At 35.9% G+C, this 18,329-nt stretch overlaps 1 protein-coding gene across 1 annotated transcript in view; it reads left to right on the forward strand.

The window, feature by feature from the left end:
• Positions 1 to 1,666: 1,666 nt before the first annotated feature.
• bcas3 (BCAS3 microtubule associated cell migration factor) overlaps positions 1,667 to 18,329 on the forward strand; it is a 135,430-nt gene continuing 118,767 nt past the window's right edge. The window contains exons 1-6 of the mRNA XM_015044801.1: positions 1,667 to 1,778; positions 3,085 to 3,178; positions 5,401 to 5,455; positions 7,172 to 7,247; positions 8,564 to 8,670; positions 15,890 to 15,971. Of these exons, the coding sequence (XP_014900287.1) occupies positions 3,108 to 3,178; positions 5,401 to 5,455; positions 7,172 to 7,247; positions 8,564 to 8,670; positions 15,890 to 15,971 (391 nt within the window). The 5' untranslated portion in view covers positions 1,667 to 1,778; positions 3,085 to 3,107. The remainder of the gene's footprint in view (positions 1,779 to 3,084; positions 3,179 to 5,400; positions 5,456 to 7,171; positions 7,248 to 8,563; positions 8,671 to 15,889; positions 15,972 to 18,329) is intronic.

Below are 18,329 nucleotides of genomic sequence, written 5' to 3' on the forward strand. Positions count from 1 at the left end.
AAGGAGTTGTCAGTTCACCATATGCAACAAGTTATGACGAAAATAAGTCATTAAACTTTTTTCAATGATAACTATATAGATATACATGCGTCGTGGTTTCAAAGTGTATTTAAAGCAGGGTCTGGCTGCAGCTACAGTCAACTACAACACAGCTTGTGTAAAACTCATTAACCTACTTAACTGTTAAGTCCGGATGTCATTAATAACAAAGTGCATAACATCTATGTCATGATTTTATGTTGCTGATTAAATAAGACCATACGGTAATGACGTGTCTGACAGATATAGCCACGAGTTTGTGCTAAGCGTATGACGATCTGAAAGCGTATGCTGACCTGGCAGAACACAGTTCTTTGTTCTTGTAATGCTCTGCGTACACTGCAGTAGCTATCATTATTTTATTTAATTATGTACGTTGATATTTTTTAAATTAACAAATAACTAAAACACAAGAACAAAAGAGAATGCACATTGCTCTTTGATTGTTTTCGTTCAAAGTGGCAGCTGTAATGTGTGCCATGGTGTCAGACTGCCTGGCTTCATGTAGCAGGAGAGAGGGTGAGAACAGTCACGATGAGTGCTTGTGCTTGGTTCTCCAATGTTTCAGCTTTGCACTGTATGTTGGTTGTTTGAATATTGTTGTCTGTTAGCTTTAGAGCTTGTTTGGTTTCATTACTAACACACATTTCTAAAAAAAATATCTATGGTTCCTAAATTATAATATTACTGCATTGTTATTTTATTAGTTCTCACAATTTCAGTTTTATTCTTCTTTGCCCCTTTTAACTATTATTATTGTGTGTGTGTATATATATATATATATATAATTTCCCTCTTAATTCAGTAGTTTAGTTGAATGTTACTAGGTTAGTTAGCTAGAGTTCACTGACTGAAGTGTCTTGATGTGTTGTATTAAATTTTTATGTTTTGGACAGAAGTTGTTTGTATTTATTCTGTATATGTGTGTAGGACTTCCTGTTTAAGAATACCAGGGTACAAAGTCACTCCTTCATCTATTGTTCTATAATACATAATCAGACTAGTATTCATAAAACTATAACAGACAGAGACTGTGTGGATTTTATTTCCCGATCATAACATGATGTTTAACATTTTTGTGCAGTCCAGTTCAGTTTATTTATATAGTCATCTCACAACACATCAAGGCACTATGCAAAAAAATCATTTTGATCCAATCATGCCAATAAATCACAGTTATCAAAAAATAAGATCAATGCAGTATGTAACCTTTATAAAAAAACATATGTTTTTTACATGTTAAAACTGTCACTATATCATGATAGTGTGAATGAGATCGAGATGCATAGTGAAAAAAAAAAAAAAAAAAAGCTCCCCCCTTTTTCCCAGGATTGCTATTGCTACCGCTCCCTGTCAAAACGATCGTTCAGAACCAGGAGGAAGGTGTAAATGCTGTCATTCACCCTTCTTTTTTCTGCACTCACTATTCTATTCTACATCGGTTTAGTAAATATGTTACAAGTTGTTCTAGACACATTTTTTGCTGTCTCACTACACATATTTCTAGAAGAATTTATTTTCCAAATTTCTTTTATGACGAAATCAGAAGTCCCACCTTTACTGAAGCCTGATTGGCCTGACAGCACCATTCCATTGCTCTGATTGGCTTTCAATTGCACCACGCAGTTCCGCTGTTCTAGTCTGTTTGTGTTTTGACTATTTACTGTGGAGCTCTTCTCTTCTCCTATTCAGCTCTAGTTCGAGCTGAAAGAGGCTGACAGTCAGCGTTTCCCGCTTCGGTTAGTAACTGCATTGGCCTGGCAGAATAGGTAAACTAACAAGTGTGTAATAGTCCCTGGCGTTCATCGCTGAAGAGAAATTTACTAGCTAGCTATTTGGCTAGCTACAATAGCTTTTGGGGGCTACCAACAGAAGTTAATCTTACCTATTTAGGGTGATGTGTTGACAGTTGTCTTAGTTCGCCTTTTGTGTCTGATGGTTTGAGGTGGGGCGAGAGGGAGACACACTGAGGTGGGGAACACCAGGGGCTGAGAGAAGCAAACCTGTGAATGTGATGTTGGGGTAATTTCATCTCAGTAGTCTGCCTGCCTGTCGCTGATAGTGTTGTGTTACTGCTCCATTCATGTAGTCCTCACTCAGACTGGTCCTTCTACTCTAGTTTGTCTTCATTTTCTGTGACGTTCAGCCAATGAAGACAACCAGTGTTGGTGTTCGTGGTGTTTGGACCACAGCTGTCCGCCTGACCTCTGCATGTCGCTTTGTTGGTTGGTCATGTTGATAACGAACTGTTTGTTCAGCTCTGACTGACCTTCTAATAAATATGGAATCTGCTTCTTTGCAAGATGTTTACATCATCACAAACCTTTTTTGTTTGACATCTGGTTCTGGTTCTTATGCTAAGAAAATAAATCCAGCTGTTTATCAGTTTATTTTTTTTCCTAAGATAAAGGTAAAAAGTTTAGATTGTTGTGTTCTAAGTCCCTCATATTAGTCCATAGTGCAGCATTTCCTACCGCTGAAATCTACGCTGTTTGTATACTGTGTCATTCTGCTGATACTCTGCTGATACATCTTGGTCCAAAAACATTTCCTCTTCTGATGTAGAGCAGTGATTTATAACAGAATGTTCCATTTCTCAAGTCCATAGTCCATTTCGTAGTTCAGGAGACAGTTGTCCAAATCTCCTACCATGTTTGCAGTGTGATGTTGTGATGTCTCTCCTCATTTCAGTTTTTAATTTGGCTACCTTCCTGTTTCTTCATACATTCTGAGCCTAACATGTCTTTCTCCATAATAAATAAAGTTTCTGATTGAACTTTTTAACATTGAGTATTTAAACTTCTTAATTTCAAGAAATTTTGAAGAAAATCTTTCATGATCCTGATATTTTGCAGATGGAAATAATTCTAGTAATCTTAACAAACCTAAAAATGGAAATGTTCGTTATTTTTTTCCATTTATTCTTTTGCTAAAAAAAAAGCTGACTTCATGCTTATGTTCAGATCCTTATATTTGCTTTTAGTTTTCTGATCCAACTAGATATTTATGTTTTTGTATATGCTGTTGCCGTGTCCTCTCTTGAAGTAAAAAGAAGAAGCAGGAGAAGGATGGCGTCCGACTCTCCCCGCAGACCGAGCCGCTGTGCCGGGGGAGTTTTGGTCCGAGCTCAAGCTGCTACGTAAGAACAAAACCCTTTTTATCTCAGTATTCATTTAACAATCAAGATGCTGCCACTGGGATTGGATGATATATACACATAAAGTGCAATAATATAAGTGATATTGTTATGACATAATAACTAAGCAAATATATAGTATTAGTCTTTTTTTTGCTGTAGGTTCTAGCAAACATAGAACCAGATAGATTACCTAGGACAAAATTGGGTTCATTATTTTCAATTTCAGAACATGGGGTTATTGAAAACGTTGCATCTGGTTGTATCTTCTAGTCAGTAATGAAACAGTTGCAGTTTATTAATAACTTTCCCAAAACCTCTTAATCCACTTTATAACATTTTCAGCAGCAATAATCAACAATCATCCACAGCATTACTGGAATGGATGATTCCAGTAATCATCCATTCCACTAGCTATTACTGTGTATGGTGATATTGCTGGCATGATAAATATGCAATGTGTTGTGCTGCCCTACCTGCAACTCTGTGATGTTCAATCACAGGTCCACAACAAAGTAACTAAGTACAAACTATAGGAAACATTTGCTGTCTGTTAAGTTCACAGTTGCTATGTTGCCCGAATCTCAAGTCTTTAGCGTCCTCTAATAGGTGTCTTTCCTGGATTGTTCTATATAAGGCAGAAAGAAAAAGAAATGACATTATAAAAATAAATTGCATAGCTGTGGTAAGGATAGCACAATAATGCCATTGAAATTGTTTCAATTTTAATTGCAATTGAAATAATTGCAATTGAGTTGTGTTATTTAATTGCAACAACTTAAATGCATAATTAGTTGTAGATTTTTATCTAAACCAAGTGAAATTGGAACTCAATTAAACAATTATTTCATAAATAAAACCGATATATTAAAAAACAACTTGCACATCAGCAGTTATAAAAGTATTCCTGTAATTATAAATAGATGAATGAGAGAAAAAGTTGTAGGTTTAATCTACAAAAAGTCAGTATGGAGGAAATACCGTATTTTCCGCACTATAAGGTGCACGGGATTATAAGGCGTACCTTCAATGAACGGCCTATTTTAAAACTTTTTTCATATATAAGGCGCACCGCATTATAAGGCACATAGAATAGACACTACAGTAGAGGCTGGAGTTACATTATGCATCCACTAGATGGAGCTGCCCTAAAGGGAATGTCAATAAAACAGACTGACTCCGGTCGGCGAGGAGACCCTTCCGCAACTGGGCCGAGGCGTGGCCGAACGATGGTCACCCTTCTCCGTTCGCGCACAGAATGTTCGTGGAGAACGTGGTGCTAAATGACCTGCAGACGACCTGATTCTAGACGGTCGGTAGGTAGATAGGTCAGTCAAACTTTATTAATAGATTACAAACCAACATTCTGACAACTATCCCAGCATGCACCGCGTGCTTCTTCTTCTACGGGCGAAAATGAAGTCGGCTACTGCTTACTGTAGTTGCTAGACCTGTTGTGGCTCAATATTGGTCCATATATAAGGCGCACCGGATTATAAGCCGCACTGTCAGCTTTTGAGGAAATTGAAGGTTTTTAGGTGCGCCTTATAGTGCGGAAAATATGGTAAAATGTGCTTTAATTCTTGTATAGAAAAACATTCTGGTGTAGTTGAAGTAGGAGGTAGAACTATGTAAAGTGGAAATGATGTTGCTCTTGCAGCTTGCCACATTATTAATCAAAATTTGGTTAAAGGTTTGTGCCACAAAAATGGAAATTTGCTAAAAGAACTCCATTGCCAAGAATTATCAAATTACTGTTGTCTGAATCTAACAGTCTCCCAATTAGCCTACTGCATATTCTAAGTATAGAAATGGAGAAATTTGTATTTGAACAGATTAAAGCATATTTTGAACATTAGTTATCTGCATGCACAGGCCTGCAATGTTGTTTTAAAAACTCACTGGACTTAGAGAATATATTAATGAACTCCAAATGGTTGAAAACAGAGCATCTAATTTTGCACTTCTTTGTTATTAATCTGCAAGAATTAGAAAAATACATGACATATTTGGATGGTTTTTTTGTTAAAGATACATTAAGCTACCCACTTTTTTGTTTTTTAGAAATATACTTTATACTAGAAGTATATTTAAAATAAAAAAAAAAATACAGTTTAGTTGAAATTAACTTTTTCGTTCAACTAAACATGCTTCTAAAAGGAGGTAAAGTATTGATTCTATTATATCTCAGTTCATTGTTTTACTTGAGCTCTCTATTCTGGCAGGGAGCAGTCATACATGGAAAGTGTTGTCACCTTCCTGCAGGATGTGGTCCCTCAGGTAACTGTTTCTCATTTGTTGTGAAGGGGATGATTAGATGTATGTTTTCGGTACGCTGATTTCTCCAGAGAAATGTTTTCACATCTCAAAGAGTTTGGACCAAAACACCTTCAGATACATTTACAGTATAAGTCACAACACTGAGCACAACCCTCATATTTTTGTCATGCATTTATTTCTTTTTATGGTCAACACTGAAAGCATGACAGTTGGATCATTTGTACAACACTGCCTCCTCACAATAACTCAACACACAACTATTAATCCTTAAACTGCTGGCAATCAAAGTGAGGACAACCCTAATTGGAAATGACCAAGTTGTTCCCACTTAGCCATTTTCTCTCCAGGTATCTCGGCTTCCTCCCACAGTCCAAACTGGTTTCCATAAGTTCTGTAGAGAGTGAGTGTGTGTGTGTGTGTGTGTGTGTGTGTGTGTGTGCGTGTGTGTGTATGGTTGTTTGTCCTGTCTGTCTCTGTGTTGCTTTGCGATGGACTGACGACCTGTCTAGGGTGCAGTAGTGGGCGATATTGCCCACCATTGCACCCTGCATCCTGCACAATTGTGATATAATTGTGTGGTATATCACAATATATTTTAAATACCTCAATAACAATATCACAGGCGATATTCCATATTTTCTGCTGGGGGCAAGAGGTGAAAGACATAGGGGCTAGGATTTTTTTATATGTATATATCTCACAAATACAAAATAAATAAATAGAAATCTAAATTGATTTGGCTAACAAAAAACAGTCTAAAATCAGTTACCAAATGAAAATAAAAGTACTTAAATAAACAAATTAAACCAACTGTTGTGGCTTAACAGAACAATAGTTTTACACAATGTTAAAATGTTTTTCCACTGTCTTTTTTTTATTTTTATTTTTTAACTCAATTATGTTTAAAACTAAGATTTTTAAAAATATTTTTAAAATGAAACCTCCTTTTTAAAAAATGCTCACCACCAAAATATGTTGCATAAAAAACCCCTACACACAGTAGACGCTTGCACACTTCCTAATAATCTGGAACTTCATTTTCATTTCCCCCATCTGTCATGGATATCTCCAATGAGATCTGCCATCAGAAAGCCAGATTCATTGTTTCCAAAAATGTGAAATCTGCACTCCCAGAACACACTAAAATATGGAAGCATGCAGCTGTCAAAAAAGTTACTATGTGATCCTACAATGAGCAGTTCTCAGTTGTTAGATTTATCCTTCAGTTGTGTTTAAAACAGTTAAATGTGTTCCTTGTGACGCTTTGTGTTTGACTAGATTTTAGCAGTTTAGAATGAGGAACAATTTTTTGAACATACATCAAAAATGTTTTTCTGAGTTATCTCATCCTGCTTTTCCTCTGACAACTTCTCTTCTCTGATCATATGGCAAATATTACTTTAAGTTGGTGCCATTTACACCCTGTTCGTTATTTTGGGCATGCGATGGATAAGAAGGCCCCCATCTGTATTAGTTGCAAGGGGAAGGATTTTAGTTGACTTCTTTAGTTTTATCCTGAGTCTAAGGCCTCAAGAGGGAGTTTTTTTCACCTGCTCTTTCTTTCTTTCTTTAATTGTGTTGCTCTCTCATCTTTCTCTGCTACAAGTATTGCTGTTTTCCCTGAGTTGAATCATTCACACAGATTTTGGACTTTGATACTGTTTGTGTGAATTTAATCTATTTTGCTCACTGTCTTCTTGATCATTCAAACTACAGGCATATACTGGAGCGCCACCTACTGATGAGAAAGAGAAAATCATTTGGGTTCGATTTGAGAAAGCAGACATTAATGGTAAGTGATGAAAAGCAGGAAATGGTGTCTGTTTGATAAGGGACTTTAACCTTTTTGTTATTTTGTACCTGTTTTTTTTCCATCAGTCCCTGTTGAAGGAGAGAGCAGTGTGTTGGTAGTTTACATTTTGCTCACCTGTTCTTCGCTGAAGATGTTTCACTTCAAACAAACAAAAACTGTTCAGTTTAGGTCAGGCATTGGTGGAATTCTAATATATCTTAAAAGTCTTCATAATGTTGCTAATAATATTTCACGTACCATGTACAATTCAACAACAGTGACTGAATCTGTTTGAAGAAAATATAATAACATGGTTGAACACATGTGGACACCCTGAGATAAATCATTTTATCTAACACTGAGCACCTTTTGACCCAGCTTCAGTTCGTATGTAAAAAATATTTTTTATAAAAGTTATATACTGAAGCTTTAAGTGTAGATAAGACCATGTTTCAATGGGGTATTGGGTCCAGCAAGCAACACCATATATTTTTGAGGAGTCAGTGTTTTGCTGAATCGCATTACAACCAGTAACTGGAGGACTGGCAGCAGAAGCAAACGTACCTCTGCAGAGAGCAGAGGTACCTTTTTTTTGTTTTGTTTTTTTTTACCCAGAAAAGGATCATTTTAGTTTATTAGTGATATCAGAAATTGTGGAGTATGCACTATTTAGATCAATATTATACAGCCCAGAAATGGAATCAGAATCAGAATTAGAATTAGAATAACTACGAACTTGGAATCCAGAAATACTTAACAGGAACAGTCACTGCTTAACTTATATTACTTTTAACCCAGAAAATGACTTAGAACAAACTTAGAATTGTGGAGTACTCACCTTAACCCAGAAAAGGAATTAGATCAGTCACTCTTTAGCTTATTTTTATCAGAAACTGTAGAGTACTCACTATTTAGAAATGGAATTAGGTACTTAACAACCCTGAACAGGAGCACTTAGTTTACACACTTTAGAACAACATTAGATTAGATTTCTTTCCTCTTTTTTTCTTTCATTTTGTTTGTTATTTTGTTTGCATTTCCTTTTAACTCATGTAAAGCACTTTGAATTGTCTTGTTGCCTCAAATGTGCTATATAAATAAAATTACCTTACCTTACCTTACAAGGACAGACGGCAGACGACTGATGCCACGTTGTTTTTTTGGGAAGATTTCTTGAAAATAGTGTTTCTTGTCAGGTAAAATGAAGTGTCACCTTCAGTCATATGTGGTGCAAACAGTGGTGCTTCCTAATGACATTCATCTGTGACGGGTTCAGTAGGTGGTATGATAGCCAAAGTGTTTCTCTGTTTGGGCAGACACAGCTCGTAACCCAGAGTTTTTGGAGATGCACAGCGGCACCTCAGACCCGCCCCTCCTCCTCATGATTGGCTACGCTGATGGCATGCAGATCTGGAGCATATCTGTAAGTTCCACAAGTTGTGTGCTATAACCACTTTCACTTGCTTCTTTCTGTATCATTTGTCCAAAAATATTGAATTATTTTCACATATATTTATAGGGGTATGGAGGAATAAAATAACCTAACAGTGTTATGCTGTTTTTAATTTTGTATTGGTTTGTTGTGTGTTCTTGATAGAGCCACTTGAAACTGTACAAACAGGCAAGCTTCACTTTTTTCTGTTCACATCAGTGACACTTTTAGAGGGAAAAAAGATTTATAATGAAGTTTTAATGTGCAGGACTCCTCAAGTCCAGTTCAACTTTTCTTTTTGTGGATCTAAATTTTCTTTATGCTCAGTGAAAGTTTTAAGCTGTTCTAAAACAACATTTTTGTGGTGTTTGCAGGATGAAATTCCAACACAGAATCCTAACTGGGTTCAAAGGTCATTTCTAGCCCACGACCTGTTGGAACATCTCCATCATTTGTCTTTATGTTTGTCCAATAGATGGCAGTGTTGACCATGTTAAGGATTGTGCAACTACAACAGCCATTTTCTTTTTTTTTAACTTTCACCAGAGTCCACTGGTCTTTGGAAGTGAGACAATTGTTTAACTAGTAAATGTTGAAGAGGGAAATGGAAAAACATGTGAAAATGTTTGAAAATATAAGTTTGAAATTTTAATCAAAAGCAGTCAGATAAAAACATTGCAATTATGCACTGCTCAAAAAATAAAGGGAACACTCAAATAACACATCCTAGATCTGAATGAATGAAATATTCTCATTGAATACTTTGTTCTGTACAAAGTTGAATGTGCTGACAACAAAATCACACAAAAATCATCAATGGAAATCAAATTTATTAACCAATGGAGGCCTGGATTTGGAGCCACACACAAAATTAAAGTGAAATGTTCCCTTTATTTTTTTGAGCAGTATATTTCAACACTATCAAAGTAAAGGGTTCTGCTTTCTAAATCTGGATAAATACAAAGAAAAGAGCATGTTAATTAAATTCTTAATTTATTACTAACAGGTAAAAATGTAAATTTATGGAAATCGTACTGATGTTCTTTAGATTCATCAAATCAAAATTTGCATTCAGCTCTGTTGGCTGTAATCATGAATGGATGATAGAATTCTCTTCTAAATTTAAACTCATTCATAATTTAAACTGTCCATTTTAACCACATTTATCAGTGGTATTAATAATCACAGTTTTTGTAATTTTACTATAATATACAAGATAAAAATCCCTTATTTCACACAATCATTAACTGCTTTACAGAATAGTTGTATGGTGTAGAATTATCTGATCCAGATTTATTTAATCATGGTGCTGTAGATTAAACAAAGGGGTGACCTAAGGTAGTCTATATGAAAAAAAATATGTCACCTCTGTACCATGCTGCTGAATGGGAAGACTGCTTCAAGTATAATGTGGTTTGTCAGATATCAAGAATATTATAAAATTTATCAGACAGTTGTAGAAATTTTAGGAATTCTGAAACTGCTAAAATGGTTACCAAAATAAAACATCTGGATAACACCCACCACTCCTCCTCCTACTGTTTTTGTATAGTGACTAATAAAAAACTTGCTTCATGTGCTCAAGTCTAAGTAAAATTTATTTTCACCTTGTAATAAAATTGACAGTTTCCCATTGTGCATGGCTTGTATAATAATGTGTTGCATACTTATCATAAGGTTCAATAAACAGTGCTTTTCTTAAAAAGTCACCTCCTGATTTCTCATAAGTAGTTACCATCACTGAATCCAAGCCCTGAACTTTATGAGAGGCTTTAGATTCTGGAGAGTAATTCACTCATGAATACCTCTCGTCAAAATGGGAGCTTTAGAGGAATGCGGTTGAGATAAGAAGAATACATTGTTACAGTTCATAAGCTGCCCATGCATTTAAAAGGACACCTACTAGTGTAGTTTAAAGGGTGACCAACAGAGGGAGATCTATTTGTTTCAAGTGAGAGAATATTTACAGTGAAATGGTTCACTAATCTTTGAAAGTCACAAGGCTTTACTCTGTTAAAATTGAAATTCTTTGGAAAAGTGAACAAAATGAACCTACTAGACGGTTGCTGAAAAATAATATTGTTCTATTTGAAATATGTTCCATTCACGCTTCCTTTTTTAATGTGGAGGATGTTATATTTAGAAGACCATAGCAGGCAGACAAGACTGGCTTTTCTAACTCCAGCCCCAAGTCAGTCTTGGAAAATCATTAGAGGATTTTGTCAGCTCCATAACATCACAAATGACCCACAACGCTGCAGAGCTTTCTTTCACCGAGTATCGCCTTTCATGTAGAGACTGTCACTGAAACATGCAAACTTCACATACATCCTGTGAGATCTAAACACTCCAGAGTCCTTAATCAGCCTCTTTCTAAACATCCACAGGCCGCAGATAGAAGGACGCACTCTTTCTTTATCCGTGATCACACACGTTGGCCACTGTGATGTGGCAACACCCGTGCTGCTAACAGATTTTGTGCTGCTGCTATGGCGGAGCACAGTCGTACAGCTGTTTTTACCATGGGACATACACCCCAGTGAAAATATACCCCTGGTGAGGAAGCGTCCTTTGCTCTCAGACTAAGTTGACAGTTATTCTGCTTCACGTAACACATCCTGGCGTCTTTTGTTGCAATGCTCTCCTTCCTCATTGTTTTTCTTTCAGTTTTCAAAGTTTACAGGGATATCTCTGGGTTGCGTTTTTTTTTTTTTTTTGCTAGGTTTTAAGTAAGCACTGATGGTGCCTCAGTTTCCATCTCTTGAGTGACTGTGAAGTGTTTGTGACATTTGCTAAGCCAACACCCTCTGTAATGGCCCAGCACAGTGTGAATGTACATGGCTTCGCACATACTTTGATGGACTTGTGAGATGCAGACTGGCTTGTTGTGTGCTGACAGGGGTGTAGAGGTGATGCAGATTACTGTCGCCTCACGCTGCAGAGGTGTCATTAAGCACTGCCTGATAATAGGCAGACCGTCTTGGGCTAATTGTCTGTCTACATGTGTGTTGGGATGGGAAGTAAGATGTTAGTGAAAGTCAAAGCAGCAAAGATCTGTGTTTGAGAATTTCTCAACTGGATCGTCTTTGGGGGATTTTAATAATGCTGTATTACACCATGAAGAAAAACTATGGAGACACAGGCCTGCGTTAAATTTAGAAAGGGTGAAAATAAAATAAACACAACAGTTGCAGGGTATTTTGATTCTGAACTGTTTAAAGAAATGTTCAAAATAATTTAACTGGTAAAATCCTGTTTTTAGTTTTCAGTATTCCAATAAATTTAAAGAGAGGATAAACTAAAAAGTATTTATCACTTATGTTCAAGTACACAGACTAGAGTAACTAAACTAATCTCAGAAACTAAATGTAATAGATCTAGAAGAAACATGTGCATTGAATAAAATGCAGCAGTTGTAACCAGATATTAGCATGCACTATAAAAAGACACATTTTTCTTTTTACAAACTAACACTGGAACCATGAAGGTGACAGTAACCAGGTCTATAGCAACACATCCAGCTTAGATGAGATAACACACAATAACTAGTTAATCAGAATGAGATGATTTTTGAGAAAACAAAGAATTTACTTGTTTTGTTTCCACAAATAAGATTTCATGAATTACAAATTGTATTTTAAAGAATTAGCAAATAATGTAAAGTAATATAGTCCAGGTTTAGTCAGCCAGTTGTAATGTCTGGTTTAATACTTGTTTAACTGTGAGGTAGTCTTACAGGCAAAACGCTTTAGAATATTTCTCTTTTGTGTTTTTCATAAATAGAATAAATATTTTATTATATTTAAATGTGCTCCTCAGAATCTGTGGTCATATGATCCATGTGGACATTTTACATTTTAAACCAAAAATGATCAAACTCAGTGGCAAATACAAATACAATCAGAAAGCTCAATATCTTCAGAATCATTCGCCAGTTCTGGGTTTCTCATTGTCCTTATAACAGCAATTTAAAAGTGTCAGCAGTTTCTTCTGGCCAGACCTGAGAACTTTTAGTTAACTAACTTTTAGCTAGCTAACAGGACAATACAAAAACAAATTCTCCAAGTACTTCTAAATATGAGTTTCAAACATAGTTTCAGTTTTCATGTTTTGCTTCAAGAAATATTGTACTGTTTTTGATTGTTTTGCTCTCGTATACTTGTACTGCAATAAAATACACAGGTAGCACATTTTAATAAATAGACACTGCATAAGAATTCCAGGGCAACACACCATGATTCACCTATTAACATGGTCATAATGTTCTTCCATTGTTCAAAGTTACATTAAGATACTAACATTCTTCTGTTGTTCAGATATGAGGCAGCATATCCTGATTAAAACGTATATGATGTTTTAAGGCTATGTTTCTGAATATTTTAATCATTGGTCTCTGCACATTTTTGTTACAGCCATGATGCGTAATACACCCTGTAAAGTTAACATGCTGTGCTTAGTACAACTTCAGTAGTATTACATTCCAGTTATTGAGAAGTGTTGAACAAAAAATAGACAGTGGATTTAAACAGCTGATGCTAAAAAGTGGCATACTCTGTAATAATGAGTTAAAGGAAGTCAAACTAAACACACAATAAAGTCAAAATATACTTTTAAAAAAAATGTCTTTTCACACCATCAGTCATACACTACATTTTGTTCAAATATTTCATAATTATAAAACGTTATTTGTTTTAGCAGTACATTTTATTTTTTTACTTCCACTATCAAATCTTTGCTTTTTGATACTTTTACTTTCAGACTTGAAATCCTAGGACTTTTTCACACTCAAGCAAATTATTTTTTTTATCCATTTTTAAACAGTAGCAATATATTTTTTCACTGAGCATGGAAAATAAATACACATATGCTGAAGTATATTTTTAGAAAAAATGTTCTGGTGATGTCAAAGAAAATGCTATTACAAAACTCCACATGGTATGTGTAGCTGTTCTTTTTCAAGTGGAATAGTGAGTTTGTTTTCTTAATGTTCCATGTATAGCATGGAACATGATTGTTCACACCGAGCCATAACTATTTAAGACTGTAAATCTGCTAATGTGGCAGATTTACAGTTTAGTTTATCACACCGTGTTCTTAGAAACAGGATATGATTATTTTTGCAGCTTCTTTTTCTGTAAAGATACCTGCTACTCTCCCGACGCAGAAGCTTCCTCCAAACCTCCAATATGTCCGACACACAGTGTTAATGCATGCATCTAGTACTTGTGAATATGGAGCAAATATCTGTTAACAGCTCACAGCACTACATTTGAGAGATTAAAACAGAGGAGCAGACACTATGATTCCACAAAAACAACCAAACCACAAATGAAATGAATATAATGAATGGCTTTATGCTGGGAATGCAACTCTGAGAAAGCAATTTAGCATATTGCACACTCTGTGCTACTAATGTAATGCTACGAATGTTGATGGCAGAGGATGTCACACAGAGCCATGTAAGGCGAGGATGAGCTGCAGGGTAATGCACAATAACCCTGCACATTAATCTTCAGCCTTCCCCTTCTCATTTTAATCCAGCAAATTCCATTATTGTCCCTTGCAGGTCCATTTGCCTCCATAGGAATCCTATTGGACTGGCGGCTGTTGGTGCTCATATAACAAACCCATATCTCCAGTGTTAATCTTCCATCACTCGACCTCTTTGAATAAAAACACAGCTCCAAATCCATCAGTTTGGAATGGCTACTAATTGCACAAAAAGAGTGATCATCCCCTTGGATGGGTTTAAAGATTTAAAACAAACAGATTACAGCACCACTAAAGTGATAATGCATGTTTCGCTGCAATTTAGCCTATAAAAGAACAACAAAACTGGGGCATTCTGCACTTAGAACAATGTGGTATTACACATGTCAGATTCTGCAAAGATCCACACACAGCAGTGACCTAATACACTGCTATGTTATATGAGTGCAGAAAGTCTAATCTGGAGCTGTTTCACATGCAGACCTCCATTTAAGTGCTTTTTCTTTTAACCATTTATTGTATTTTTTTTTCAATTTGCTGCAAAACTGGTATTTATTCAACTTTACAATCTGCTCTGTTAATAAACTCATAAATCTTTATCTGTAGATATTTCCAAATTCTGTGTAAATATATTGCAGTTTCAAAAGAGCACATTCTTTCTTTTGCATTAATTGTCATTAAATGTCATAAAAGACTTTGCAATCAGATGAAGTTATTTTGCTGGTTCAAAGTTGGTCCAAATGGTTTTTCAATTTGACCAGCATCTTTCCAGGACGTCTCCAGCTGGCACTGAGAGCATCTCTAATCAGAACTGCGGATATAATAACAACAATAATAATGGAGGAAGTTGGGTTGCAGTCTAAGAGTGAAATTTAAATGATTTCTCTCAGAATTCAGTCAGAATCTTGTTGGCTTTATGATGGGGAAACTCAGCTTTTTAACATGTAAAGAGTTAATTACCAATCTGATTTTAATAAAGCTGGTTCAGATATAATTAACTTGGTTTGTATCACTTTTGGATGTTGCAGTTAAAAGTTTGTAATGCCAAATGATATGCAGCTTATAAGCCCAGCCTGGCTGCTCTTAATATCTTACCAGTGAAGTGAGTCAATGTTAATTGTTTGCAACATTCAGTCTTATCCGAACGTCTTCATGATCCTTTTACAATTTCTTAGTTGTCAGTTTACAACAAGAAACCTAAATAGGATTTGTGTCTACAGCATGCTGTTGAGAGTGTTGATGTAGGTTGAAGTCAGGAAAGCTTATGTTGAACCTGCTTTCACTCAGAACTGAACTTGAATGGCACCTGATACTTTAGACAACAGTTGTGTCTCATTAAGAACTGTTACCAGGTAAGTGGTGTTTTTGTGACTGAAGAAGCAGCACCTTTGCCCCACTTCATACCTTTTGACTGCTTTATTTTATGCTATATTCACACAATTGGCAAATGCAACCCATATCCAATTATTTAGTTTTTTTACCCCTATGCGATTCATATCTGGCTGCCTTATTGGCCCAATTCCAATCTTTTCACCCAACCAAAAAATTAGAATTGTGCCACTTCCATATGTGGTGCTTAATTGGATATGCATCTGATTGTTGTCATTGACGGAAGCCATTGAGAACTTTTAAATAATACCTGCCTATTGTGTAAAACGTGTTTTCTCTGTAATTGTTGAGGAGTTTTTATGTTATATTCATCTGCACCCATTCCTCTCAGTTGGCAGGAGAAGCCCAGGAGCTGTTCTCGGTGCGTCATGGACCTGTTCGAGCTGCTCGGATTCTTCCTGCTCCTCACATCAGTGAGTACAATAGGAGTCAGTTTTCAACTTTCCACAAAACATTAATGTTCTTTTCAAAATTTAGTGTGCTATATTTGTAATTGACACACTCTCACCTTGTCTGATCATTAGATCTCTAACGACACCTTACTTTTACTACCTGAAACACTTTTGTTTGGACTAAGAAAATATGTGTAACCACAGGATTTAACACAGACTAATCCTTTTACTCCTAAGATACTTAGGTGTAGGAATGAAAATAAAATAAAAAGATAACACTTTATTTGACGGGTTGTGAATAAGACGGTCATGACACTGTCATAAACGTGACATAACACCTGTCATGAACATGAGTAAGCCTTCATGAATATTTATGACTGTTGTCATAAAGTGTCATTTGGTAAATTATGACACTTTTAATACAAAGTTGACATTATTCAAAATGTCTTTGTTATGACAACTTGACATTAACCAAGAAATCATGATCTGGCATAAATTTGTTATAAAAGTATTACTGGTTACACTTTAAAAATTATGTAGCTTTATGTTGTTAAAGCTAAAGTTTAATCAGTAAACTTTACAGTGGAGAAATTTTCTTCTCCAGTGTCACTGCATGCTTGCTTGGTGTGAGGGATTGCTGTAAAGTCAACGACGCAATACAAGCGACTTGCTACGAGGTCGTCCAGGAAGAGTGAATGCTGCAAGTCAGTGATGAGATGCAATCTACTGAGTTCCTTGGATAGAAATGTTTTAATCAATTTGAATAATAAACTGAACTTGACTACATTGTTTGATAACTAGGCTCTACTGGATTAAAATTACTTTTTTGTAGGGTGTTGTGAATTGGCCCTGGATAAATAAACTAAATTCAATTAATTTTCAGTAATTTTTTTTACAAATAAACACATTATATCCAGGGGTAATATATTTTTACAATTTGGAAAAGGTGTCTTGCCCATTTGCTTGTTCAAAAGTTTCTTCTTGAACTAATAGCTGTAAATCTGTCTATCCTGTAGTGCCAACAAAGTCTTTGGTTAACTTAATTACAGCATCCAAGGTCAGCACCTAAAATTTAATTCTCAGTGGTGCATTATGTGTAGTTTTGGGTTGTGGGTATTTTAAGTGGTGCTCTATCATTGAAATTAAAGAGTGCTCCTTGCTATCTCATGCTGATGTTGAAGCTAGTTTGCGATTTCTCCTGGCCTTGTCTCAGTCAGTGGTGGAAAGCCTGCATAGTCAGTATCTTTTTCCAAAACCTATAGTTGGAAATCTGTTGACTGTTTTAAATGTTAATCTTGTCAAAAACACTCACAAGCAATGGAAAAAAGAATTAATAAACCTATATATTCTGGATAGAAGTTTTCAGTTATGGGATCTCAGATTAATAAAGTTAAAAAGGACAGATCTGCATCATCACAGTGATTTCCCAGCAGCATGTTAAACACTGACAAACTGCTTAATAAATTCACTAATCAGAACTGGAAGGAGATTCCAAGTTCCAATTTTTGAAAAACTCTATCCAGTACTTTTCCACTATGGAAGCACATTGGCACTGATTGAAATTGACGTCAAACTACTAAGCTTGGAATAGCGCTTCACGGCCATTTTAGTTTGGGACAAACAAGAGCGGTAAGAAGTGTTTTAGGGGACATGAGCAGCTGATTTGTGATCGGTTGATTTAGGTTATTAATATGTACAGTTTTATGCTCATCAATAGTTGTTTGCCAACTGCAAATAAAGTCAAGATGACAAACAGTTTTATATGACACTGATGGTGACAGTGTGAGCGGCTCACGGCAGTGTTGGTCATGATGGCACGGCAGGAGATCTAATTTATTCACAGGCTTTTATAAACTGAAGTTTAATTGGAAAAATGAACTGTAAAGCATTGATGAGTCAATGTTTTTACCTACACTGACTGCCAAGCAGAAACCTGGTGAGGTAGGCCCAGATAACTTAGTGCTAGCGGGTGCTAGCTACCTCACTGTGTGTAGCCAGAAAAAAAAAAAAAAACAACAGCTACATTTCAACCATCACTGCCTTCTTTCCACTCACCTTGAGTGGAAATGTAGAGATTTCCAACCTCCTCTTCCTACCTTGCACGCTCTTCAGATGGCTTCATTCTGCTTGTGCCTTGTTTGTTCAAACATCCCAGCAACAGTGACATTATTTATAATCAGTGCCATTGGTGAACAAAGATTGCCTTATTTATATCTTCCGTTCTCGTTGATATGATGTTTCTCCAGTGGACAGTGATGATTTACCTTAAGGCAGAATGTCTTAACTGCTTGTTGTGACATTTAGCTTTGTAATTCTGTATAGGATCTGTTCACAAAATTAAAATTTTATCCAAATACCTTCTGGTTTCAGCTTGGGGTG

The sequence above is a fragment of the Poecilia latipinna genome, unplaced genomic scaffold, assembly GCF_001443285.1.
Source record: "Poecilia latipinna isolate Pla-1442-1.1 unplaced genomic scaffold, P_latipinna-1.0 Scaffold691, whole genome shotgun sequence".
In the NCBI taxonomy this organism is placed as follows: domain Eukaryota; kingdom Metazoa; phylum Chordata; class Actinopteri; order Cyprinodontiformes; family Poeciliidae; genus Poecilia; species Poecilia latipinna.